The following is a 27,165-nucleotide window of genomic DNA, read 5'->3' as shown; positions in this document are numbered from 1 at the left end:
GAGGGGTGGGGGGGACTAGGGGCAGGAGGAATTAGGGAAGGAAGGGCAGGGGGTGGGGAGGACTGGGGCGGGGGGCGAGGGAGGAAGGGATGGGGCAGGGAGGGAAGAAGGGCAGGGGTAAGGGGTGGGGAGGAAGGGCAGGGGTTGGGGAGGACTGGGAGCAGGAGGGAGGAAGGCAGGACGGGAGGGGGGCGAGGGATGAATGGATGGGGGCAGGGAGGGAAGAAGGGCAGGGGGTGGGGAGGACGGGGCAGGAGGGAGGCAGGGCAGGGGAAGGGATGGGGGCAGGGAGGGAAGAAGGGCAGGGGGTGGGGAGGAAGGGATGGGGAGGACTAGGGGCAGGAGGAATGAGGGGAGGAAGGGCAGAGGGTGGGGAGGCCTGGGGGCAGGAGGGAGGAAGGCAGGATGGGAGGGGGGCAAGGGAGGAAGGGATGGGGGCGAGGGGAGGAGGCAGGGAGAGAAGAAGGGCAGGGGATGAGGGGTGGGAAGGAAGGGCAGGAGGGAGGAAGGGATGGGGGCGAGGGGTGGGGACGACAGGGGAGGGAAGAAGGGCAGAGGAAGGGATGGGGAGGACTGGGTGGCAGAGACTTGCTGGGCAGGGTTAGGGTTAGCAGCTGCACACCAAGGCCTGGTCTGTACTACAAGGTAAGGGTGGCAAGCTGCCTTGTGTTGGCCTAGCTATGAAGTCTCTTCTCTTGAATTTGGCTCCCAAGTGTCTCTCAGCGCCGAGGCATGGAGTCAGTCGATGCAGTGTCAGTGTAGATGCTGCTTTGCTTAGGTTGATGGTTGCTGGCCTCAAGGAGCCATCTCACAATGCCCCACACTGACAATCCAATCAATACAAGCACTCCTGGTGAGGACCTGCCTCACCAAAGCAAAGCACCAAGTGTGCATGCACACAAGAGACTTAATAGCTATGGGGGCTGTGAGCTGACTTAAGTTAGGTCTATATAATTTCGTAGGGTAGACATAACCTAATTAGAGCACCGCTAAGGCTGTTTTAATTCATGCCTGTATCTTTCTCTTATTTTTTTTCCTATTTGAACAGTGCCTTAGAGGGTAAGTGAGCTCCACTCTCTCCTGATTACAGTGATTAGAGTTGCAGTGTTTCCAACTCTTGTGAGTCACATGATCTTTGTCTAGGTTTCTGGCAGAGAGGGGTAGGTGGACTGCATGGGACATGCAGGCCAGGAGAAGATTGGGGTAGGAGGGTTATGGTAGAGGAACAGAGAGTGCAGAACTGAGGTGGGGGTGATTGAGAAACAGGGAAGACTTCTGATAATGAGGAGGTGGGGTCAGTGGTGATTGGTTCCGGGGGAGACTCACATAGTGCACCTACCTGCAGGGATATCTCATTTGTCCCCATTATGGTCAGCCTCAGACAGTCAAAAGTTATGAGTCAGGTCCCAAAAAAATCATGTCACTTGTTCTAATTATTGAGGTCTTGTAGGGCTATCCTCACTATGAGCTCAATTGTTGGGAAGTGGATGAAAGCTCATAAAAATGTTACAAGAATCCATAACTATTAATGTTATAGAAGGGCATATATGAAAAAGAGACAGCCTGGTTTGGTATAAACAGAAAAGGATGACTGATATGACACAAGGATTATGGTGAGGTCAAGACTGTAAACAAGAGGGGATAGGAACCAGAAAATAATAGGCCTAATTTCTGACACACCCAGTTCTGGTCCAGTGGAGGTTAGAACAGTAAGGACCTATTTGACCCATTGCATCCCTCACAGACTTCTAAAAAGAGACTTTGGGAAGAAAAAATATGGACTCCTGGGGGATTCCTTGGGGAATGGTCAACAAACTTCTGCTTTGTTCCAGACACTGTCCTTTGATGATGAACTTTAAGGATCATTGGAGATGCCCAGACCTCAGCACACCAGTGAGGACATTTGGGCATCACAACTGAGCCAGCGAGCAACCTAGGTTGACACATGTGAAATCCTGCTTTGTCTTCCCTTTCCTTGTATGATCTTTCCAGGCCCTCACTATCTTCCTCTTGTCCCTTTCTTCCCTCTGCATGCTTTTGACCTGACCCAATTCACGTGATTCTAGGAGCTGGGACCTTAAGGAAAACACCAAATATCATGAGTCATGATAAAATCAGGATAGTTGGCACCAATGCTTTCCCAGCAGTTAAATTATGTTGGAACAAGCCAAGCTGGGAAAGCAATTTTAAGAGTAGAAACACAAACTGATTTTGAATCCCAACCCTGTAATCCTCTTTCTGACGGAATCATGCTAAGGTGAAATGACAGGTCAGAGATGAGGTCAGGATCACAGGTCTGTGGAAAGAGGGGATTCCAGCTGGGGATAGTTAGAAATCCCTAATAGTGTCCCTAAACCCCTAAAATTTGGCTAGTTTCTTGGTGCTATCCTTCCTGGAATCAGCTGATTTTTTTCCCCCAAAGAATTTAAGATTTCAGAACGCTTTGTTTTAAGGAATGGAGTATTAACCCGAGTGTTTTGTCCCCGTTCTAATTCTGGGACTTCTATCCTGTTCCATGAATCTGTTTGATTATTTAATATTTGCATATAACACTCTACAGAGGAAACAAAGACATAAGGAGTTTACCAGGTGTGATACATGTGAACAGCATAACACTAGTGAGGAAGGAGGAGGTTTGCACAAAATAAATAGAGAAAGCTGCTTGTCTTCACCCTGCACACAAAGTTTAAAAAATGTGTATTTTATTAGGTTGACATATGCTTGTGCAGTTTCTACTAGACCCAGGATTCTCCTTTGCCTCCTGTTCTCTTAAAGAGATGGCTGCATTTCACCCTTGGATGAAGCATCCCCACAGATGCAGCCTGTAAAGCTAGGACCCTTCAGGATAATGATAGGCACAATGATAACATCACTGTGTGTTAGAGATTTCATTAATCTTGTTTCAGAACTCAGCAGCCAGCTCACACAGCAAGTGCTGGGGCTTGTAACCAGGAGGGCAGCCAATCAAAAGGAATAAACTCAAAGTTCAGCTCTGAAGTGGAAGGAGCCATGACAGTGAGACAAGCTGTGCAGCCACATACATTCAGGTTAAACAGCAGAGCCCATTTGGCACCACAACCAGACTGCTTCCCAGATGCTCCTCTTATAACTGTCCCTGGCATTTCCCCTCCTATGGCTTCTGAGCTCTCATATGAGCTAGGATCGGAAAGCAGGCTTGATACACAGGTTAGTGGCTTTGTCGTGTTGATGGGCAGTACCTCCCTCTCCAGGGCAGAGTCACTGGAGGCTACAGAGAGTCAGGGTTTCATGGGGGATGTTCTAGTCTTTGTCTTCTCTGTGTGATGTCACCAGGCTCTCAGAATCAGAAGTGTCTGTGCTGGAGTGTGTCTATCTCAGTGCTGGTCATTTGGAACTCTGGCTCAGGCTAGGGTGCGTGAGGCTAGTGCTGAGGGTGGGGTTTCTCCCTGGCATCATGCTAGGAGCAAAGGCTGCACCAGGCTGGCTTTCACTGTGCTTTATGGCATTTCAAATACTGAAGCAAAGATGCAAAGAGCAGTTTGTTTTCAGTGCCAAGGCAGACCTCCCTGCACTGTGGGCTGTATTGTTCCCTAGTGTAACACCACTGAAGTTGGTGCTGTTACACCAGAGATAAAATTGGACCCTAATAGTTTCCCAGGAAGCTCTGCTCCCATTATCCCCTCTCCCATGCTGACCCCTTCCTCATCACACCCTTCTCTCATGTCACTTCTCAGCTCCTCCTTTTTTCATGTTGGTCCCACCCCCTAAGTTAACAGTGGAAGCTAAAACAAGAATAGTGACAACTCGATGGAGAAGGAAGGCTCGGAGTGGAGGTGGGGGTCCTGGGCTTCCGAGAGCTGAAATGACAGGCCAGGAGTTGAAAGCCCAGGCCCCAGAAAGTGAAGAGGGATGGCTGGGAGGGGAGCCTGGGTGAAGTCCCAGCCTCAGAGGGAGAATGTGGCTCCAATTAGTCTTCCTCCTGCAGCCGTTCACTTGGCTGGATGTAGTTATCTTCAATGAAGCCATCATCATCCTCCAGTTGCAGCCCAGCAGCACTAGGCATGGATTGATTCTCCCCCCAGGCAACCCCGCTCTCAGCATAGCTGCCTCCCATCGAGCTGGTGTCAGGCAGTGGCTGGTGGCGGTAGCTGGCAAAGTTCTTATGGAATAGTTTGCACTTTGCAGCCAGTGCAATCAGGATGGAGATGCCAATAGCTGATACAAGGAAGCCCACCAAGTATGGCCAGCTGTTCCCTCCCTTCCCTGCAGGCGACGTGGTGGTTGCTGCAGAGGAAAGAGAGACTGAGTAAGTCAGGGAATCCCCATGTCTCACCAGTATCTTCCTGATGGGTGAGGGATTGCCAGGACCTACTACCACAGACACAGGGTGAATACTTGGGTTGGTGCTCCATGAGCCACAATGGTGCTGCTTAATGGTGCCTATCAGAATGGTAGCATTTTACACCTACTTCACATTCTCTTTGCATGAGTGCAAATGATTGCATGGTGAATTGGGCCCAGTGTGTTCAGACCTGTGATTCTGAAGTTGCCTGTGCTTTTTAAATTTTCAGCCTAACAGAAAACACCATTAAAGCATGTACAGCTTTGTATGAAAGGAAATTGAGGGTTTGATTATTAAAGGGGAACAAGGGAGTTTATATATCAGTGAATTTGGAAGAGTTACTAATAGTTAAAACCCTCAATCACTTTTTCTGACATAATTTGGGTTGGGGACACACAATCTCATGACTGGGAGACAATTTACCAAGGCTTTGGCTCGGTTAGGATTTAAAGGTATGTTAGATCACGTTATCTGGCTCCATCCATAAAACCTTATAAAACTTAAGTCAAGACAAAGCAAATAGTTCTTTAGCAGGTGCAAGCTGTGCAAGTTAAGGTCTCAGCGGAGCAAGTGTTACAGTTTGCTTTGTCTTTAGCTTTGAAGGTTTTAATTAGATGGATCCAGCTAATCTAACACATCTTTACATCCTAATTTTGGCTGTGTCTTCACTGTTAAAAATAATAAATAAGTGAGGTCAGTCACAGGCGAGGGTATAGCTTAGCTGCCTTGTGGTAAATACTACAATGCCTTGTCTCCACTAGGATTTTAAGGTTGGATGATTAATGTGCCTTAGTTAACACTTTTTGTGGGGGGGAGGCAGTGAAGATAAAGCCTAACAAAATTGGGAAAGAGGGACAGGGGATGGATCACTTGATTACCTGTTCTGTTCATTCCCTCTGGGACACCTGTCACTGGCCACTGTCAGAAGACAGGATACTAGGCTAGATGGACTTTTGGTCTGACCCAGTAGGGCCGTTCTTATGCTCTTATGTTATGTTCTTATAACTTGAATGTAAAGCGCCAGGATTTGTGTAAATGGAATAATCCTGAGAAAAACAAAAGGATGGCTCTCCACTCTGTTGAATGGAATACTGGAATTTGCAAATGTTTTGTCTAGGAAACAGTGTGATGAGGAAGGTATTTATTTCATTAAATACCGAGAAGCTGTTAAATGGCAGCTGTTCATTGGAATAAGTGGTGTAAACTGCCACAGTTTTGCTAATGTAAATGGTTTCTCTCAAGCACTAACACTGGGTAGGTTCTGACCTTTCCTGAAGAATTTTCTTTAAAACTCTAGAAGAGGATAATCTGCAGCTCAGCATAAGGTCTTGGGGGAGGGATAGTTAACCTGCTCAGATGGCAAGAGATCATTCAGATTTCATAATTCTCCCACTAACTAACCTCTGGGCTCCTGTATTGCGTTGGTGCCTGTCATGTAGTATCTGAGTCTCTAATAACTTTGATGAGGTTAGTAACCTTTTTTTGTTGCGTAAAATTATCTCATGCTTTATCTGACAACAAAGTGTTTCTCAAATGTGGCCACTGGGGGCTTTTCCTGTGGCCACAACAGCCTCCTGTGCAGTGATGGGGAGGGGAGTGGGGAGGCACAAAACAGCAGCCCTTCTCCTTCCCTGTTGCTCCTTGATGCCCCGCCCTGCACCACCTCTGGAGACAGGTAGGGCACAACACTGCAGGAGCAAGGTGAGTTCTCAACCCACCATGGGTGAAGGGGCAGTGAAGCTTGCGTGGTTGGGCAGCAGGCTCCACTGACGGGACTTTGGGAGCCTGGCTGCAGGGCTTCGAGAGCGGACCCTGGCTCCAGCCATGCACTCTGGCCTCCGGCCACATGGGAGCAGGCACCAACTTCTGGCTGTGCGGTGGCGGGGCTCACCCCCTTCCCCCATCACCATGGGCCCTGGCTGCCTCCCCCTACAATCCCCCCCATCCAGGCTTTAATTTGTCCTGGTGCTTGCTCAGAAGAGTGATATGAACAAACATGTAAGTATCACTTTTCACAGCACACTTAGTAGCTAGCTGGGAGGCTGTGATAAGTGATATTAACAAACATACAAATATCACTTTTCACGGTGTTATTTTTAATTATTGAGTCTGCAGTAAAAAAACCCTACATAAATAAATTACAATGATTTGGACGTGTATTTCTGATTCTTTCATTTGGTTTTCCTAAAATACTTAATAACTTTAGGGAAAAGTGTCATTGTGGCCAGCAGTAAGAGTTGGTGGCTGCACTCTGAGGCCACCAAAAATTTTGTTGTGAAAACCCCTGCCCTAAGATTATGTCTACACTGCAATTAGACACTCAAGCTGTCCTATGCCAGCTGACTTGGAGTCAGGCCAAGGAGCTGTTTAATTGTAAAGCAAATGTTCCTGCTCAGGCTGCAGCCTAAGTTCTGGGACCATTCCCCATTGCAGGGTCCTAGAGCCCAGCCTCCAGCCCAAGCCCAACATGTACACCAGAACTGAACAGCCCATAGCTGGAGCCAGTTGACACAGGTCAGCTGTGGGTTTTTAATTACAGTGCAGACATACCCTATGTGACTGTTACAGCCCTTGTCCCCAGCCAGGACACCACACACTCACTCTGACAAGGTCCAGAGCAGAACTCAGGCAGTCTCTCTAGCTATTGATGCTGCCAAATGCATGTAGCTGCCAGGACTGTTAGTTACATTGCAGAGCAATCCAAACCTAGCAGAACAAAGTGAACCAAAATCTTATGATGAGTTAGTTAGGAGGCAGAGCAGGAATTCAGACCTCACATACTGGATCAGTGGGGTATATACTTTGGGACTATGCCACTGGTAGGAAAACTGATTAAATAGGGAGTTAGAGCATTCACATGGGAACAGAGTTCCTGTAGCTGCACAACTTACTGTCATTTCTCTGCACTGTGGCCAGCAGTTTTCTTCTGAGTGAAGGCTGAGCCTGAGGAAACCACTGTTTTCTCCTGCAGCCCAGATCCTGAAAGTTCAGGGTCTTGACCTCCTGGCCCTGGAGTTCTGGTGGAGAGGCACAGAGTACTTGCACACCTAGGAGACAAAACCTGACTCAGTTGCAGGGAAGGGGGGCTCCACCTTCCCACCCATTCCCATTTTGGAGGGAGGTCTTCTTTATTATATAAAGAGCACAAGAGGGTGCACCTGCTAATGCCCACCCACTTAGTCTGTTCTCAGCTTCTAGTGAAACCTAATGGAAGAAACAAGAGAAGAAATCACTAAATATGGAGCCATCGGCAACAAGCAAAATTAGTGGGAGGAGTTGCTGTGAAAGTGAGCTGCCTGTTACCTGTAAAGTACCAAATATATTTAGGCTTGGTCTCCACTACAGATAGGGTTGCCAACTTTCTACTCACACAAACCTGAACACCCTGTCCCACCCCTCCTCTGAGGTCCCACTCTCAGTTCACTCCATCCCCTCCTCCCTCTGTTCACCAGGCTAGCTCAGGGGGTTGGGATGTGAGAGAGAGAGTGAGGACTCTGGGGTGGGGCCAGGGATGAGAGGTTTGGGTGCAGGAGGGGGCTCCGGGCTGGAGGGTGGAGCCAAGGGGTTTGGAGTATGGAAGGGGGCTCTGGGTGGAGGCAGAGGGTTGGGATGTGGGAGAAGGTACAGGTTCTGGCCTGGGGGTGTGGGTTCCAGGATGGGGCCAAAAATGAGGGGTTCAGGGTGCAGGTGGGGCTCTGGGCTGGGGGTTAGGGTGAGGGCTCCTGCAGGAGGTGCGGGCTCTGGTGTGGGACTAGGGATGAGGGGTTTGGAGTGTGGGAGGGGGCTCTGGGCTGGGCAGGGGGTTGGGATGTGGGGGGGGTGAGGGCTCTGGCTGGGGGTGCTGACTTAGCTGGGGATGTGGGGCTTGGGGTGTAGGAGGGGGATCTGGGCTGGGCAGGGGGTTGGGATGTGGGGGGGGTGAGGGCTCTGGCTGGGGGTGCTGACTTAGCTGGGGATGTGGGGCTTGGGGTGTAGGAGGGTGTTCTGGGCTGGGACCAAGGGGTTCAGAGGGTGGGAGGGGGATCAGGGCTGGGGCAGGGGGTTAAGATGCAGGAGGAGGTCAGGGGTGCAGGCTTTGAGCAGCACTTACTTCAAGCAGCTCCCAGAAGCAGTGGCATATCTCCCCTCTGGCTTCTACGTGGAGGCACGGCCAGGTGGCTCTGCGCACTGCTCCCTCTGCAGTCACCACTCCTGCAGTTCCCATTGGCCATGGTTTCCTGCCAATGGGAGCTGCAGAGCCAGCTCTTGGGGTGGGGGCAGTGTGCAGAGCCCCATGGCTGCCCCTACACGGAGGAGCTGGAGGGCAGACATGTCGCTGCTGCCAGGAGCCGCAGGGAGCCTGTCTCAGGCCCGCTGCGCCACCAACCAGACTTTTAAACGGCCTGGTCAGCAGCCCTGACCAGAGCTGCCAGGGTCCCTTTTCGACCAGGAGTCCCGATGGAAAACCAGACCCCTGGCAACCCTAACTACAGAGCTAGGTCGACATACAGCAGCTTACGTTGACTAAGCCCTGTAAACATCTATGCTACAATGTAGCTCCCACCAATGTAAGTCGCTTGGTAGGTCGCCTTAATAACTCCACCTCTGCAACAGGCATAGCGGTTAGGTTGAGGTAGACAGGGCAATGCAGTGTCAGTGTAGACACTGGGTTACTTACATTGCTTTTTGGCTATCAGCCCCGCATGGGGCTCACAGCCAGAGTCCCCCGCTGCCCAGCACTGACAGCCTCGGCTGCGAGACCTGGGCAGCGAAGGTGAGAGGCTTAGGCACTGACTCCATGAGTGCTCTGGGGCTGGAGCACCCACGGGGAAAAATTAGTGTGGACCTGAAAAAACACACTAATTACTGTGGTGGCTACATATCGACCTAACGTAGTTCAACTTAACTTGCAGTGTAGACAAGATCTCACATTGTGATAGAAATGTCAACAGTTAAAGGGACACTGTCACCATGAAATCTAGTCCATTTCAAAAACGGCTCTGAGGTTTGAAGTCCTGCTCCCACTGAAGTGGATAATAGGAGCTGTTGAGTGATTAGCACTTTTGAAATCTGGCCATTTATTCAGATGCCAAAATGTGGATTAGGAGGTGAACTTTAGGTGTCCATTTCCAAAATCTTAGCCAAACTGAAAAAAAGCCTTTTCTCCAACACATCATTTCTAGGAATCTTGGGCATTACTTGTAACCACAATAAATAAAAGCTTTCAGAGTGATTTTTCAGTTGATTAAAAAAGATTAGAGAAACCCTAGAAAATAGTCTGCTGAAAATAAGCCTGCATTAATCAGAAGAGATGGAATAAAATGACCAAATAGGGTTTCTACAGCTATTACTTCTGTAATTCTTCCATGAAGCCTTCCAGGGCATTTACACTTCAGTCCCCCCTCTTTACCTATGGTAGCCCTGCTCTCAGTCCTTCCCTCACCTTTTCTTTGTTGTAGCCATTGCTGGAAAGGATACATGGAACAATTACAGACCCAGGGGTTCCCCTGAAGCAGGATCTGATGGGTTCTTTCCATCAGCTGCAGGACTAGTGCATCCATAGAGAGCAGATCATTGTTCTGCAGATCCAGATGGACAAGGGCCCCGAAGGCAAGGAACGCAGGCAGCTGCAGAATCTGAAGCTTATTGTTTTTCAGGAGCAGCGTGTGCAGGTTTCTCAAGCCCTGGAAAGCTTCTGGGTGAAGGTGGGAGATGTTACAGCTGCTCAGGTCCAGCAGATGAAGTGCCCAGAGGTTAGAGAAGACTGCTGGATACAGCATGGGAATGATGTTGTTGGAGAGGTTTAGAACACGTAGAGAAGGGAAGTGTATCAAGAAAGTCCCACTTCTGAGCATTGCCAAGGAGTTGAAGGAAAGGTCCAAGCTGGTGATGTTTCCAGGAAGGGAATCTGGAGTGTGTAGAAGACTCTTTCCACTGCAGTCAGCCCATCCCTAAGAAAATATTGTTATCTATATGAGGGGGTTCTGCATCCCTGGTAGGATTCTCCAGTGAAATTCAAAAAATTCAAACATAATTCATTACTTTAATTGTTGCAGAGTTTTACAGAAAAACAGATAATTTTAGGAACATAGGAGCTACCAGAGCAGATCACACCAATGGTCCTTTTAGTCCAATATCCAGTCTCTGACACAGGCCAGTACAATTAGATAAAAACCAGCACAGATTGGGTTGCTGTGGGTCTATAATCACAACACATTTTACATAGTGAGATGAACATGAGAAGAAAGGGGTGGTGGAGGAAGAAGCCCAGATACTGTAGATGGGTGGGATGTGCAAAGTTGCTGGACATCCCCTCCAGTGGTATTTATCATTCAGGATCATTTCCAAACCTGTGACCATCTAGCACTGGAATGTGTGTCCCCTCCTTCCTCCCCTTGGATTTTCAGACTCTGCCTCTGTCCAGTGTTCTTAATTCATTCAAGGGTCTCCAGCTTCCTGAGAAGTGGACTGCACTGCTTGATTGCTTGGACCGTGTTTCTTACAGGGGCTGTTGCACTTCCAGTTCCCAGGTGAGGGCCCACCAGCAGACATCTGCCTGTGCAGACTGAGTAAGCAAGCCAGAGTGGCTGACGTGTAGGAGTGCATCTATCTAACTATTTATGGAAGGGTTTTAAACCAACCTGGCTTAGAGGGGAGGTGAAAACAGATATATAAATATAATACAAATGGAAGAAAGGGGAAGGTCATGATAATATAAAACAGAAGCTAGGAATGGTAGAAAATTGATAAGGGAAGCAAAGCAACACGAGGACAAAGCTATTGCCAGCAGAGTTAAGGACAAAAAGAAGAAAGTTTTTAAGTATATAAGGAACAAAAAAGAATCCTAACAAAGATACTGGCCCATTACTAGATAGACATGGTAGAAGTATCAATAGTTATATAGAAAAGACAGAAGTGTTCAATAAATATTTTTGTTCTGTATTTAGGAAAAATCAGATGATGTAGTCCTCCAATGATAACTGTTTCCATTCCACTAGCATCTCAGGAGGATGTTAAACAGCAGCTATTAAAATTAGACATTTTAAATCTGCACTCCCAAATAACTTACATTCAAGACTTGTAAAAGAACTGGCTGAGGTCCTTGCTGAACATCAATGTTGATTTTCAATAAGTCTTGGAACATTGGGGAAGTTCCAGAAGTCTGGAATAAAGCTAATATTGTGCCAATATTTATAAAGGGTAAGTGGGGTGATCCAGGTAATTATAGGCCTGTCAATGTGACATTGATCCCAGGCAAGATAATGGAGTGGCTGATAGGGAACTTGATTAATTAAGAATTAAAAGGAGGGTTATATCAGTAATGCTAATCAACATGGGTTTATGGAAAATAGATCCTCTCAAATTAACTTGATATCTTTTTTTATTAGATTACAAATTTGGTGGTTAAAGGTAATAGTGTTGATTTAATAGACTTTTTCTGTAAGGTATTTGACTTGGTAATATGACATTTGGATTAAAAAAATAGAAAAATATAAAATTAACATGGCACAAACTAAATGGATTAAAAGCTGGCTAACTGATATGTCTCAAAATATAATTGTAAAGGAGGAATCATCGAGTAGATGTGTTTCTAGTGGGGTGCCTCAGGGATCAGTCCTCGGCCCTATACTATTTAACATTTTAATCAGTGACCCAGAAGCAAACATAAGATCACTGATAAAGTTTGCAGATGACATAAAAATTGAGGGAGTGGTAAATAATGAAGAGGACAGGACCATAGGCGCCAACTCCGTGGGTGCTCTGGGGCTGGAGCACCCACAGGGAAAAATTGGTGGGTGCTCTGCACCCACCGGCAGCCAAGCTCCCCGCCCCACCCCCTGATCCAGCTCATGTCCACCTCCACTCTGCCTCTGCCTCCTCCCCTGAGCGTGCCAGAGCCCCACTTCTCCTCCTAGCCCTCAGCACTTGCCGCCGCAAAGCACTGGGAGGAGGGGGAATGCGGCACGCTCAGGGAAGAGGCGGGGCTGGGGATTTGGGGAAGGAGTCTGATAGGGGCAGGGACGGGGTGGAGTTGGGGTGGGGGCTGGGGAAGGGGTTGGAATGGGGCGTGGCAGGGGGCATGGGGAGGGGGTCGAGCACCAACCGCTGGGAAAAGTTGGCGCCTATGGACAGGACAGATTGCTTGGTAAACTGGGTGCAAGCAAACAATATGTATTTTAACATGGCTGAATGTAAATGTTTAGGAACACAGAATGTAGGCCCTACTTACAAAATGAGTAGAACCCTGTGTGGATACAAAATTTTTATCCGCATCCAATCTGCAAACATGTCCTGTGGATATCTGCAGATTTGCAGGGCTCTAAAGATTGGGGTCTCTGTCCTGGGAAACTTATGTGGAAAAAGATTTGGGTATCATGGATAATCAGTTGAATATGAGCTCCCAGTGTGACATTGTAGTCAAAAAGGCTAATGTGATCCTTGGAAGCATAAATCTTGAGTAGGAGTAGAGGTTATTTTACTTCTGTATTTGGCATTAGTGAGACTGCTGCTGGAACACTGTGTCTAGTTTTGGTGTCCACAATTCAAAAAGGATGTTGATAAATTTGAAAGAGGTTCAGAGAAGAGCCACAAGAATGATTAAAGGATTAGAAAACATGTTTTATTGTGACAGACTCCAGGAGCTCCATCTATTAACCTCTCTGTTAAGTTAAAGGGGTGACCAGTACCTACATGGGGAACAAATACTTGATTATGAGCTCTTTAAGCTAGCAGAGAAAATCGTAACAGGATCCAATGGCTGGAAGTTGAAGCTAGACAAATTCAGACTGGAAATAAGGCAATTTTTAACGGTGAGAGTAATCAAACATTGGAACAGTTTACTGAGGGTCATGGTGGATTCTCCATCATTGCGATTTTTAAATCAAGATTGGATGATTTTCTTAAAGATCTGCCCTAGGAATTATTATGAGACTGTTCTCTGGTCTGTGCTATACAGGAGGTCAGACTAGATGATCACAATGGTCCCTTCTGGCCTTGGAATCGATGAATGGCCATTTCATTCTAAGAAATGCTCTAATCTCACTGTACAGCAGGGGTCCCAAACTCCCGGCCCATTGGCCATCTGCGGCCTGACAACTTCCCCAGTGTGGCCCGTGGGGCTCCAGCAATTTTGAAACCGGGTTTCTCCCTTGGCCCCACCTGCTGCCCACGGGCCCTCCCCGGGCGATTTAAAATGGCCTGGGGCCCCACCCACCACCAGCAGCACAACCGTGCTGAGCGGCTTCCTACTTGCTCCACATGGCTGACAGCCCCTCCCTGTGGCCCTGGGATGGGGCAGGGCTGTGCCTTCACACGCTGCCCCAGTCCCGAGCACCCCTGTGGCCAATGGGAAGCTGCAGGGGCGATGCCTGGGGGCAGCAGTACATGGAGGCCCCCTGGCCCACCCCGCCTTGGAGGCCAAACTATGCACGGCACCTCCTGACCCCCTCCCACCCCCAAACTCCCTCTCAGAGCCTGCATCCCCTCCCCCTTCCACACACCCCCATCCCCCAAACTTCCTTCCAGACCCTGCACCCTCCCATACACACACAGCCCCCAAACTCTCCCAGAGCCTGCACCCCCCCTCGTACACACACCCTCCCGCCCCAAACGCCTTCCCCAAGCCTGCACCCCTCCTCCTTTCCACACCCCCTTCTGCCCCAAGCTTTCTCCCAGAGCCTGCACCCCCTTCTCCCACACACTCCCATCCTCCAAACTCCCTCCCAGAGCCTGCACCCCTCCCCCTCTCCCGCCTCCCTCTCAGAGTCTGAAACCCCACCCCCTGCCCCATCCCAGAGCCTGCACCAAGCACCCAGACCTCCTCCCCCACCACCACCCAAACTCCATCCCAGAGCCTGCATTCTGCACCCCAGTCCCCTACCCCAGGTCTCCTCCTCCACCCAAACTCACTCCAAGCCTTAGGCAGGTTGGGGGTAGAGTTTGGTGGGGGAGCAGGTTCTGGGCGGCATGAGTGACATTATTGGCCCACTGGAAGGATTTGAGGACTGGCACTGGTCCCAAGGTAAATTGAGTTTGAGATCCCTGCTGTAAAAACTCCAAATGATGGGGAATCCACCACACCTCTTGGTAGCCCTCCCTCCTCACATGTATCACTTTACACATTTCTGTATGGAACTGCTTCACGCTGCACGCAGAACCTACTCTAATCTCTCCTGGTCCCTTTTGCAGTTTGGGTCAGCTTTCTATGGTATTTTTCATTGTCTTGCATTCAGCTGATTGGGCTGGACAGGACCTCCTGGGTCACTGAGCCCCTTTCCTGGGTGCTTTTAGACTACCCTGAGTCCTGTGAAGAGTCCTCCATACCCACCTTACTGTCAATGCTGCAAGGATGTCCTGCTGCCGCAGGCCAGACACAGAGAAGGCTGCAGACACAAAGGTACCAGACACATTCCATTTGGCTTCAGGAAACTGCACAATAGAGAAACGAGTCACAGGGAGGTTGTGGGGGACAGAAGTCTCCAGGCCCTGCCTCACTGAAATGATGGTGTGACCATAGGAGGCAAGTTTGTAGAAATTTTGGTGGTACCCAGAAGCCGCCCCCCAACTCTGCCCCTCAAACTCCGCCTCCACCTGCCTAAGGCTCTGGGCGCGTTTCAGGGGGAGGTCTGGGGTGCAGGTCCTGGACTGAGGATTAGGGTGCAGGAGGGGTGCAGGCTTTGGGAAGGAGTTTGGGTGCTGGATGCAGGCTCCATGCTGGGGCATGGGGTGGGTCTGCAGGAGGGGGTGAGGGCTGCAGGCTTTGGGATGGAGTTTGGGTGCAGGCTCTGGGCTGGTGGTGGGGGTGTAGGAAGGGGTGAGGGGTGCACACTCTGGGAGGGAGTTTGGGTGCAGGCTCAGCTGGGGGTGGGGGTGTAGGAAGGGGGAGGTGGTGCATGCTGGGGCAGAGGATCAGGATGCAGGAGAATGAGGGTTGGGGCTGAGCATGAGGGGTTCATGATGCGGGGGGGCTCAGAACTGGGGCAGAGGGTCAGGGTGCAGGGAGATGAGCGCTCTGGCTGGGGCTGAAGATTCGGGTGCAGGGGGATGAGGGCTCTGGCTGGGGCTGAGGATCAGGGTGTGGGGGCATGACTCTGGCTGGGGCTGAGGATCACCATGTGGGGGCATGACTGGCTGGGGCTGAGGATCAGGATGCAGGGAGATGAGGGCTCTGGCTGGGGCAGAGGATCAAGGTGCAGGGGGATGAGGGCTCTGGCTGCGGCAGAGGATCAGGGTGCAGGGGGATGAGGGCTCTGGCTGGGGATGAGGATCAGGGTGCAGAGGGGTGAGGGCTCTGGCTGGAGATGAGGATCAGGGTGCAGGGGGATGAGGGCTCTGGCTGGAGATGAGGATTAGGGTGCAGAGGCGTGAGGGCTCTGGCTGGAGATGAGGATCAGGGTGCAGGGGGATGATGGCTCTGGCTGGGGATGAGGATCAGGGTGAGAGGGGATGAGGGCTCTGGCTGGGGAAGAGGATCAGGGTGCAGGGGGATGAGGGTTCTGGCAGGGGCAGAGGCTCAGAGTGCGGGGGGATAAGGGCTCTGGCTGGGGATGAGGATCAGGGTGCAGGGGGATGAGGGCTCTGGCCGGGGCAGAGGCTCAGGGTGCAGGGGGATGAGGGCTCTGGCTGGGGATGAGATTCAGGGTGCGGGGGATGATGGCTCTGGCTGGGGATGAGGATCAGGGTGCAGGGGGATGAGGGCTCTGGCTGGGGGTGAGGATCAGGGTGCAGAGGGATGAGGGCTCTGGCTGGGGCAGAGGCTCAGAGTGCAGGGGGATGAGGGCTCTGGCTGGGGATGAGGATCAGGGTGCGAGGGGATGAAGGCTCTGGCTGGGGAAGAGGATTAGGGTGCAGGGGGATGAGGGCTCTGGCTGGGGATGAGGATCAGGGTGCAGGGGGATGATGGCTCTGGCAGGGGCAGAGGCTCAGAGTGCAGGGGGATAAGGGCTCTGGCTGGGGATGAGGATCAGGGTGCAGGGGGATGAGGGCTCTGGCTGGGGATGAGGCTCGGTGCAGGGGGATGAGGGCTCTGGCTGGGGCACAGGCTCAGAGTGCAGGGGGATGAGGGCTCTGGCTGGGGATGACGATCAGGGTGCAGAAGGATGAGGGCTCTGGCTGGGGATGAGGATCAGGGTGCAGGGGGATGAGGGCTCTGGCAGGGGCAGAGGCTCAGAGTGCAGGGGGATGAGGGCTCTGGCTGGGGATGAGATTCAGAGTGCGGGGGATGAGGGCTGTGGGTGGGGATGAGGATCAAGGTGCAGGGGGATGAGGGCTCTGGCTGGGGATGAGGATCAGGGTGCGAGGGGATGAGGGCTCTGGTTGGGGAAGAGGATTAGGGTGCAGGGGGATGAGGGCTCTGGATGGGGATGAGGGCTCTGGATGGGGATGATGATTAGGGTGCAGGGGGATGAGGGCTCTGGCAGGGGCAGAGGCTCAGAGTGCAGGGGGATGAGGGCTCTGGTTGGGGATGACGATCAGGGTGCAGAAGGATGAAGGCTCTGGCTGGGGCAGAGGCTCAGGGTGCAGGGGGATGAGGGCTCTGGCTGGGGAAGAGGATTAGGGTGCAGGGGGATGAGGGCTCTGGCAGGGGCAGAGGCTCAGGGTGCGGGTGGATGAGGGCTCCGGCTGGGGATGAGGATCAGGGTGCAGAAGGATGAGGGCTCTGGCTGGGGCAGAGGCTCAGGGTGCAGGGGGATGAGGGCTCTGGCTGGGGATGAGGATCAGGGTGCGAGGGGATGAGGGCTCTGGCTGGGGAAGAGGATTAAGGTGCAGGGGGATGAGGGCTCTGGCTGGAGATGAGGATCAGGGTGCAGGGGGATGATGGCTCTGGCAGGGGCAGAGGCTCAGAGTGCAGGGGGATAAAGGCTCTGGCTGGGGATGACGATCAGGGTGCAGAAGGATGAGGGCTCTGGCTGGGGATGAGGATCAGGGTGCAGGGGGATGAGGCCTCTGGCTGGGGATGAGGATCAGGGTGCAGGGGGATGAGGGCTCTGGCAGGGGCAGAGGCTCAGAGCGCAGGAGAATGAGGGCTCTGGTTGGGGATGACGATCAGGGTGCAGAAGGATGAGGGCTCTGGCTGGGGCAGAGGCTCAGGGTGCGAGGGGATGAGGGCTGTGGCTGGGGAAGAGGATTAGGGTGCAGGGGGATGAGGGCTCTGGCAGGGGCAGAGGCTCAGGGTGCGGGTGGATGAGGGCTCTGGCTGGGATGAGGATCAGGGTGCGGGGGGATGAGGGCTCTGGCTGGAGATGAGGATTAGGGTGCAGGGGGATGAGGGCTCTGGCTGGAGATGAGGATTAGGGTGCAGGCAGATGAGGGCTCTGGCTGGGCATGAGGATCAGCGTGCGGGGGGATGAGGGCTCTGGCTGAGGATGAGGATTAGGATGCAGGGGGATGAGGGCTCTGGCTGGGATGAGGCTCAGAGTGCAGGCGGATGAGGGCTCTGGCTCGAGCAGAGGATCAGGGTGCGGAGGGGTGAGTGCTCTGGCTGGGGATGAGGATCAGGTTGCAGGGGGATGAGGGCTCTGGCTGGGACAGAGGATTAGGGTGCGGGAGGATGAGGGCTCTGGCTGGAGCAGAGGATCAGGGTGCAGGGGGATGAGGGCTCTTACTGGGGATGAGGCTCAGGGTGCAGGGGGATGAGGGCTCTGGCTGGGATGAGGATTAGGGTGCAGGGGGATGAGGGCTCTGGCTGGGGATGAGGATTAGGGTGCAGGGGGATGACTGCTCTGGCTGGGGATGAGGATTAGGGTGCAGGGGGATGTGGGCTCTGGCTGGGATGAGGATTAGGGTGCAGGGGGATGAGGGCTCTGGCTGGGATGAGGATCAGGCTGCAGGGGGATGAAGGCTCTGGTTGGGGATGAGGATTAGGGTGCGGGGGGATGAGGGCTCTGGCCGGGGATGAGGATTAGGGTGCAGGGGGATGAGAGCTCTTGCTGGGGCAGAGGATCAGGGTGCGGGGGGGATGAGGGCTCTGGCTGGGATGAGGATCAGGGTGCAGGGGGATGAAGGCTCTGGTTGGGGATGAGGATCAGGGTGCAGGGGGATGAGGGCTCTGGCTGGGGATGAGGATTAGGGTGCGGGGGGATGAGGGCTCTGGCTGGGCATGAGGATCAGCGTGCGGGGGGATGAGGGCTCTGTCTGAGGATGAGGATTAGGGTGCAGGGGGATGAGGGCTCTCGCTGGGGATGAGGATTAGGGTACAGGGGGATGAGGGCTCTGGCTGGAATGAGGATCAGGGTGCAGGGGGATGAGGGCTCTGGCTGGGGCAGAGGATTAGGGTGCAGAGGAATGAGGGCTCTGGCTGGGGCAGAGGATCCGGGTGCGGGGGGATGAGGGCTCTGGCTGGGGATGAGGATTAGGGTGCGGGAGGATGAGGGCTCTGGCTGGGGATGAGGATCAGGGTGCAGGGGGATGAGGGCTCTTGCGGGGGATGAGGATTATGGTGTGAGGGGATGAGGGCTCTGGCTGGGGATGAGGATCAGGGTGTGGGGGGATGAGGGCTCTGGCTGGGACAGAGAATTAGGGTGCAGGCGGATGAGGGTTGGGGCTGAGGATCAGGGTGCAGGGGGATGAGGGCTATGGCTGAGATGAGGATTAGGGTGCGGGGGGATGAGGGTTCTGGCTGGGGCTGAGGATCAGGATGTGGGGGCATGACTCTGGCTGGGGATGAGGATCAGGTTGCAGGGGGATGAAGGCTCTGGCAGGTGCAGAGGATTCGGGTGCAGGGGGATGAGGGTTCTGGCTGGGGCAGAGGATTCGGGTGCAGGCGGATGAGAGTTGGGGCTGAGGATCAGGATTTGGGGCGTTGGAGAGGCTCAGGGCTAGGGCAGAAGAGCAGGGTAAAGGCAGCCTGCCTTGCCATTAGTGGATGGCAGGCACTAGCACCCTGGGGCAGCAGACAGCAGTTCTGCTGGGAGCCGATCTCTGGCAGCGTGAGGAGCAGGCAGAGATGCGGCGGAGGGGGGACGCAGGGGGAGGTGTGGAAGGCAGAGGCCGGGACCCACTCCAGGCAGGGACGCGGCGGGGTGGGGCGGTGGGGGGAGACCCGCCGGGGCCGGGGCCCAATCCAGGCACGGTCATGGGAGAGACTCAGCTCCAAATATTGCTGGAGCAGGGCACCCGGCCCTGAATATTTCTAGAGCCTGGGCACTTCAAGCTCATATAACCCACCGCCTCTGGGTGTGACATAGCCTGTGCTGGGAAGAGACCAGACTATTTCCTCCCTGGATCCTGTCCCATGGCAGGGACCAGTGTCCATTGACTCCAAGCACTTCTGGTACATCTGCCTTTTTTTTTTTTTAAATAAAATCCAAATAAGACATAACGTTGACAACTACAAACTACTACAGCCACTTAATAAAGCTCACGAGAGAGAGTGCTTGGTCCAGCAGGCTGAGCACAAGGGCAGAAGGCAGGGACACCTGAGTTCTAATCCTGGCTCTGGGGTGGACTTGCTGTGCAGTCTTGAGCAGCTCAATCTCTCTGCCTCAGTCTCTCCATCTGTAAAATGGAGATAAAACCCACTCATAAGAATGGCCACACTGGGTCAGTCCAAAGGTCCATCCAACCCAGTATCCTGTCTACTGACAGTGGCCAATGCACAGTGTTCCAGAGGGAGTGACCCTAACAGGTAATGATCAAGTGATCTCTCTCCTGCCATCCATCACAGCTCTCTGCCTCTTATAGCTGGTGTGAGGATTAGGCAATGTCTGTACAATGCTTTGTAAACCTAAAGTACTCCATGAAAAAAATGGAAGCAGTGGAGATCATCGCATTGGACATCATCTGTCAGAGTCGACAATCTCTGAACCTCAATGGCTTTTCTGGCTGCTGCTTGCTCTCAAAAGTTCTTTCTGCAATGACCTGATCTCCTGCTGGAGTGCAGGTCAGCTGCTCTTGTCTGTGTTACTGCTGGCTGTGCCTGTCCCAAGAACCGGAGAGCCCAGGGTCGTGGGGGAACCTGTTTGTCATTCTGCTCAGAGCATTGCTTTTATTGAAGCTTCTTGGCACACAGGCTTTTGTAACTATTTCAGGGTTAAATCTCTTTGGCTCACAAAGCTCACGGGATATAGGCGGTAAGATTTTTGTCCTTCTGTCCATGAGTGGGTATCTGAAATCATGATCCTAAGAAAGCATTGAGAAGTGGATTGTGAGATCCAAATGATGCTACGTACTAACCTCTTGCATCTGGAAGAACTGTGCATGAATTAGAGGTGGGAGGTGGCCAGGGCATATGTGGAAGGGCAGGTGATGAGGCAGGATATATCCAGGAGGATTAGAAGGACGGAGAGCATTGGGAGATACCCAGGGAGAGGAGTACAAGGGCAGGGGGCAGTGCTGGGGTGGGAGATGGAGGAGGTAGTGCTGAGGGGAGAAGTGCCAGGGGGTGAGTAGAAAGGAAGGAGTAGATGGGCAGTGGACAGCACTGAAGGCGTGGGGCAGGGGGCAGTGCAGAGAGGGAGGATCAGGGGAAGGGGTCAGTGCTAAGGGGAAGGGCTAGGGAGCAGCAAATGGGGGTCAGTGCTGAGGAGGGTGGGTCGGAAGGACAGCGCTGAGGGAGGTGAGGCAGAGGAAGGAATCATTGTGAAGAGGGATGGTATGTTCAGGGGGCAGCACAGAGGAAGAAGGGTCAGTGCTGAGGGGATGGTCAGGGGGCAGCACAAAGGGAGAGGGGCAGTGCTGGGTGGTGAGGCAGGAGGGTCGCACATAGGGGGAGGGTCAGGGAAAGGTGTCAGTGCTGGGGGGAGGGGCAGTGGAACAGGGCAGCTCTGATGGGGGAGAGTCAGAGGAAGGAGTCAGTGCTGAGGGGGGAGGGTCAGGGAGCAGCACAGAGGGTGAGGGGCAGTGCTGGGGGTGGGGCAGGAGGGTAGCACTGAGGGGGTGGGGGAGGGGCAGTGCAGAGGAGGGATGGGCAGGGGGCAGCATGGGGGGAGGAGCAGTGCTGGGGGTGGGGCAGGAGGGTAGCACTGAGGGGAGTAAGGCAGGAGCTGCAAAGGGGGGCAGGGGGCAGTGTTGATTGGGGAGGGTCGGGGCAGCACTAAGGGGGAAGAGTCAGTGCTGATAGGGCAGCATGGGGGGAGGGGCAGGAGGGCAGTGCTGAGGAGGGGTTAGGGAGCAGCACAGAGGGAGGGGCTGTGGCAGGAGGTCAGGGAGCAGTGCTGAGGATGAAGGGCCAGGAAGCACCAAACTGGTCGGTGCTGAGGAGGGTGGGGCAGGAGGTCAGGGGTCAGTGCTGATGGGGGCAGCACAGGGAAATAGGACAGCACTGAGAGGGAGAGTAAGGGGGCAGCAATGTTGCTAAGTTTCAAGGTCTGTGGGGCTCAAGCTCTAGTCCAGGGGTCTCAAACTTAAATGACCATGAGGACCAGTACATTGGCCTGAGGGCCATATTACTGATACCTCCCCCCTCAGCCCTGCCCCCACTCCACCCCTGCCCCCATTCCAACCCCTTCCCCATGGGGCTAGACTCCGGTAGAACTGATGTTGGGGCTGGGTAGTTGTGGGGGCAGAACGACTGGGCGGGGGGCAGATGTGGGGTAAGAGCTCCTGCTGCAGGGGCCAAAATCCCCGGAGTAAGTTTGGCAGCATTAACCACAGTAATTCTCACACATGCTGCGGGTGAGCATGGGGAGTTCAACAGTCGAACGACAGATCTGAACACAAATGGTATTTGTTCTTAAGTTTCAGAATTTTGGGGTCCAAGCCCTTGTTTTTTGAGCCTCTGGTGGGGAAGAGCTAAGGCAGGAGGTGCCCTGCTGGGTTATGTGTAGAAGAGAAGGGGGTTAGAAGAGTCTTGGATCCAGGATCTAGGGGACAGGCCTAGCTTACATTGAATGCTGGAGGAGGCTTCCCCTGGCAAGCTGCAAACCTAGCTGGTTACAGAGCTAGGTTTGCAGATGTGGACTCTAAAATTGTGCCAGCCTGCACAGACCATGGTGCTGTGGTTGCAGACTGCATTTGCATCAGCAGAGCAGGTGGTCACACTCCCTGGTGTAGTTTGAACCCATAGCTGGGAGCCTCAGCACAAGCAGAAATGTAGAGGCTGCTTTGTCACTGTGCTGGACAATGGACCTCAAGCACAGGCCACTGTCACCTTTACTCCCAGAACAGATGCCTGCCATTTCCCCAGCAGAGAGCGCCCACAGAGGCCATCAGCACTAGGGATCTGACCAGGAAACCAGAAATGAGCTTTGTCCTTCCTCCTCCTCCCCCCCCCCGCCTGACACCCCTACTCACCCCAAATGTTCCCTGCTAAGGGGAAGGCCAGGCAGTTACCTTAGGAGCTGAGCCTGGCCGCCTGCTGCCTCTTGGTTTCTTCTTGGGTCTGTGTATTGTGGGAGTGGAAGGTGGAGTCTCAGAAAATAGAGAGTGAATGTGAAAAGGTGAAAGGTAAATGGAACTGGTTTAAAGATTAACTGTAATCAGCCTCTCCCCTGCCTTCTTGGCACTTAAAATCTGCACGTTGCCTGGCACGCAGCAGAGGAGTCCAGTCTAGGGCAGGTAACAGGGAGATAGGGCTGCAAAATGAATTCATGCTGCCTGCTGAGGACTCTGAATGCACTTTTCATCTTTAGATCTCAAAGTGCTTTACAAAGAAGGTAAATATCAATTGTCCTGTATCTTGTGCATTCCTAGGGGCTGGGTGAAACCTTGCAGAAGATGGTGGGTGTAACAGCTGTCTTTCATTCAGGATAAATGTAAACACCAATTATAGATTAGATAGCTAACACAATGGAAGTCACTGCCCAAAACACAGGCCACATGCAAGGTCAGTCAGGAATTTGAGCTATGCAGAGGGAGGGGTTTCACTGGGGGTTGAATACAAATGCAGGGAGCTTGGTGTATTGTTTGACTGACAGGCACACGTTCAGCAAAACACTACAGAAATAGACGGAGAAGGTATGTGTGTCAGAAACAGTACAGAAGTAGATAGAGAAGGCAGCAAAGAAGGCCCAGAAACAACCAGAGAGAAGCATTTATAACATGACCCTGAGGAAAGCTGAGAGAGCTTTTGGGCAGTATGCTGACTAGAAAGCGGCTTGGAATGATGAGCAAAGCAATTGCCTCCTGCTGTTTGATTCCTGCTGTATTCAGAGAAACAGGACTTCATATATTCCATGTAAATAAACAGGATTGCATCAAAGAAGTACCCAAGTCCTTCTAATGGATATAACCCACAAGGTCATGAATATTGGCTAACTGCTCAGGACAAAAGGAGAAACAATAGAACTGTGTGTGTATAATTTTGATAACGTGCACTTCGTGTAATAGTGCTGTAACAATTGTGCATCTGTGTGTGTGTGTTTTGAAAAATGTATGCTGTGTGGACCTGCTTGAGAGAATGGGATTGTGAGGACCTCTGATTAATAATTAGTCATTTGTTAATAATCAATAACCAATTGACAACCAATAATACAATTTTACTGTGATTATATATTTAATGAGAGGGATTCTCCCCTGCCTGGTTTAGTTTAGTTTAAAAACAAACCTCGAGTAAGCCAGCTTTGGTTTTGTTAGGTAATAAAGCAAGTCCTCACTCACCTCTCCAACACCCAAGCTCGTGCGGAGTTGGAATTTTGGGCACACAATTCTGTCAGAGACCAGACACTAATGCGTTGATCAACGGGCTCACACTACCCCAAAAGCTTTAGAATAAGTGTGGCCCCTTTATTAGGGGTGAGCATTAATATTTATACACAGAAGTAAACAAAGTGATTAATAAAAGATAATGGTCATGCATAATCAATTAAGATTTTACAGGAAGAGCAAGTTTAACAAGTAAATGCATAGAGATAAAGGCTAATGGCTACTTGAGGAAGGGGGTGTCATGAGTAGTTTGCAGGTCAGTGCTTTGTTCAAAAAAAGGTTCAGAAAGGATTATGCAGAGACGGCCAGTCTGGGTGTTTTTTGGCTCCAAAGTTCACCAAAAGTTTAGACCCAACATTCCTCCATTTGTAGCTTTGAGATAACTATTAATCAAAAAGCTACACCCTATTTCAAGATCTCAAGGGCCGCTTGGCAATTTTAGCCTGGGCCAATTCGAAGAGAGTAAGGCTTTTAGCTGAAGTGGGAAAAGAATAAACTGACTTACATGAGTTTATGAGGGAGGGGACACACTGAATACAGCAACACAGTATTATAAGGACTACCATGGCCCCAACAACACCCACCAAGAGGTTTTTAACCCACCCAAATTCGGGCAGCCAATTTCATAAGGCTCCCCACCAATTATAAGGTGGCTGGCCAGAGGAGTAGTTTTTAGCCATTTCCCTTAGGTGTTTGGTACGTTGAAAAGTGTTAGAGTAGGTGTCATTTACAAAAACACAGCATTCTTCATTTATGAGGGCGCAAGTTCCTTCCTGGGCTGCTAACATTATATCTAAAGCCATTCTGTTTTGCAAAGCCAACTGGCGCAGCTGGGACATTTCCCCGGCCTGGTTCTCAAATAGGGTTGCAGTTTTATTGGTCAAAGATTTTAATAGTCCCTGTAGACGGATGATGGCACCCTTTAAGCTAGTGTGACCAGCCCACCGCTGCCAGGACAAACCATCACGGAGATTAATATCTCTGTCAGTTTCACGGATGTTACGAACGTGGGGAAAATGAGGGGGAGTGAGGGAGATCCGAGAAGGCGGTGCTAGCCATGCCAAATAACATGACCCTGCCCAATCAGGGGAGAGAAAATAATAAGCCTTGGGCCCGCACACCCAGTATGTTCCATATAATGCGTTTTGGGTATTCCATTTCTCAAAGTAGGAGGTAACCCACCACCCGTTGTACCACTGTTCCCCTGGTAACGCAGAGGGGTCGTTGTGTGAACTGCAGAGGCACAATTTGGTAGTGTTGTCCTCAAAGGGCAGTGTAGTACTGCTTGAGCAGTTGTAGAAGGCAATTGTGTATCCTTTAACAATTAGTTGGACACCCTCGAGATCTGAGCAGGGCTTTTTAAAAACTGACTCTGAAAACCTGCCCCTCCATGAAAAAGTTGAAAAGGTTGGATCGGGGTGAGGGATCCACATATGGGATAAGTCGGATGCGCAAGGCTTGAAGCCAAGATTTTTACTAAAGGCGGTGCCATTAAAATATATGTTGCATTTACTTGTTCCCACAAAAGTTGACCCTTTTTCTTTAACAAAACACAGTGATCCTGTTTGATTGGTTACCCTGAGATATTTGTTAATTGGCACTTCTGTTTTGTCCCATGTAAGATTGGGTTGGACTGGATCTTTTATTCTAGTCGGTGGCATCCAAGTCATATTAGCAGTGGTTAGGGGAATGGGTGTGAAGGGGAGTCCCTGTGCTGCATTTACTGGAAATTGAGTACATACCCAGCAATCACTTCTATTTCCTAAAATACGAGTTTTAACCTCGTGGGAATATCTAATAAAAGCATTATCTTTATAAGCAGAAAATAAACTGAAAAAGCATAAAAAACATACAGTTGTCAGAATAAAGGGTCCTCTCATTTTTTCTCGCGTTAATTTAAGTCTAATGTCTGAGAGAGGTAAGCTGGTCCACTGGTCGAAGGCAGTGTCCTCAGTGGTGACAAGAGCTGCTGGTCCGTCACTGTGGTCCACTACGGCTGGCTTGACGTGGGAGTGGTGGATCCAAGATTTGCGTCCTTCCAGGAACACTGCAGTCTGGGTTGTCAAAAGAACCTGGTGGGGTCCAGTAAACCTTGGCTGGAGGGTGTCGTTACGAACGAACTTTTTGGCCCAGACGAAGTCCCCTGGTTGGAACGGGTGGATTTGTTCCTCCAGCGGCACGGTCTGGGAAAACTGCGAGGCTTTCCAAAGGGTACGGAGGCGAGCCTGTAGGGAGAGAAACTGACACGCAGTCATATGATCCCCTCCCAATAGTGAAACATCAGCACGTGATAGCGCCCCGCCTTTGAAAGGGGGGTGTCCATAGAGCAGTTCAAAGGGGGATAATCCCAATGCGCGGGTTGGGCGAGTACGAAGGTGAAACAGGACCAAGGGAAGTACCTGAGGCCACTTTAATCCTGTTTCCTGACAGTATTTAGCCAATGTAAACTTAAGTTCCCTATTCATACGCTCAACTTTTCCGCTAGACTGGGGGTGGTAGGGTGTATGAAAGGAGTGTGAAATGCCCAGTCCTTGTTCTAAACGGCCAAGGACATGACCAGTAAAGTGAGGTCCGCGATCTGAGTCGAGCACAAGAGGGATGCCAAAACGGGGTACAATATCTCTAAGGAGAATCTTCGCCACTGTGGCAGCAGTACAATTAGCAGTAGGAAAAGCTTCGACCCAGGAAGTCAGAGGGCAAACCAAAACAAGGAGGTGCTTTTTCCCAAAAGCCTTTGGCATATCTGCAAAATCAATTTGAAGATGTTGAAATGGAGCAGCAGGCGGAGGTCTTCCACCCTTAATTTTGTTAAGAGGTGGAGCAGGTCCATTACGCTGACATGTGCTGCATGCTTTTACTATTGATAGGCAATAGGGTTGAATGCCTGGAGCATACCAAAAGCGAGCGATAGTGTCCACGAGGGCGTGCGTGCCGTAGTGACCCCCTTTATCATGGTGCCAGCGAACTGCCACGGGGTATGTGGAGCGAGGGAGGCAGGCTCGGCCATCTGGCATAAGCCAGGTCCCTTTGACCAGAGTGGCCCTGAGGCTTTCCCATGATTTTAGTTCAGCAGCGGGTACTGGTACGGGGTGCGGTGGAGTAAAGGAGGAGGTTGCAATAGCCAATGTGGGCATGGCTAAAGGTAAGGTGGCAGCCTTCTTGGCGGAGGCGTCAGCCAGGGCATTCCCACGGGTAACGGGGCTGCTATCTTTAGTATGGGCCCGGCAGTGAACTACAGCCAGGACAGAGGGTTTTTGGAGGGCGTCCAAAAGCTTGTGGATGAG

The 27,165-nt window shown here is 51.7% G+C and overlaps 1 protein-coding gene across 3 annotated transcripts; it reads right to left on the bottom strand.

The window, feature by feature from the left end:
* Positions 1–1,111: 1,111 nt before the first annotated feature.
* Positions 1,112–22,616, bottom strand: C8H1orf210 (chromosome 8 C1orf210 homolog). Of its 3 annotated transcripts, none has more exons than XM_030573761.1 (6): positions 22,532–22,613; positions 19,663–19,795; positions 14,628–14,728; positions 9,744–10,251; positions 7,213–7,368; positions 1,112–4,263 (listed from the first exon to the last, which is right to left on the bottom strand). In XM_030573761.1, the coding sequence occupies exons 3-6, from the start codon at positions 14,712–14,714 to the stop codon at positions 3,947–3,949; spliced, it is 1,068 nt and encodes a 355-aa protein (XP_030429621.1). In that variant the 5' UTR covers positions 14,715–14,728; positions 19,663–19,795; positions 22,532–22,613; the 3' UTR covers positions 1,112–3,946. The 3 variants fall into 3 exon arrangements, with proteins under 3 accessions (XP_030429621.1, XP_030429622.1, XP_030429623.1); XM_030573762.1 differs by having other exon boundaries at positions 22,571–22,613; XM_030573763.1 differs by lacking the exon at positions 19,663–19,795 and having other exon boundaries at positions 22,571–22,616.
* Between the last annotated feature and the right edge of the window lie 4,549 nt (positions 22,617–27,165).

Source organism: Gopherus evgoodei, chromosome 8 (assembly GCF_007399415.2).
Source record: "Gopherus evgoodei ecotype Sinaloan lineage chromosome 8, rGopEvg1_v1.p, whole genome shotgun sequence".
Taxonomy (NCBI): domain Eukaryota; kingdom Metazoa; phylum Chordata; order Testudines; family Testudinidae; genus Gopherus; species Gopherus evgoodei.
This window is presented reverse-complemented; position numbering and strand designations above follow the sequence as displayed.

What these genes read in the sequence shown, in the direction of transcription:
- C8H1orf210 (XM_030573763.1), bottom strand. Translation starts at nt 14,714, where the DNA reads ATGGAATGTGTCTGGTACCTTTGTGTCTGCAGCCTTCTCTGTGTCTGG. An exon ending in ATGGCTACAACAAAGAAAAG is followed by an intron (nt 7,369 to 9,743) that starts GTGAGGGAAGGA and finishes TTTGTCTCCTAG; the next exon opens with GTGTGCAAGTACTCTGTGCC. An exon ending in CACAGTGCAGAGAAATGACA is followed by an intron (nt 4,264 to 7,212) that starts GTAAGTTGTGCA and finishes TTTCCTCTGCAG; the next exon opens with CAACCACCACGTCGCCTGCA.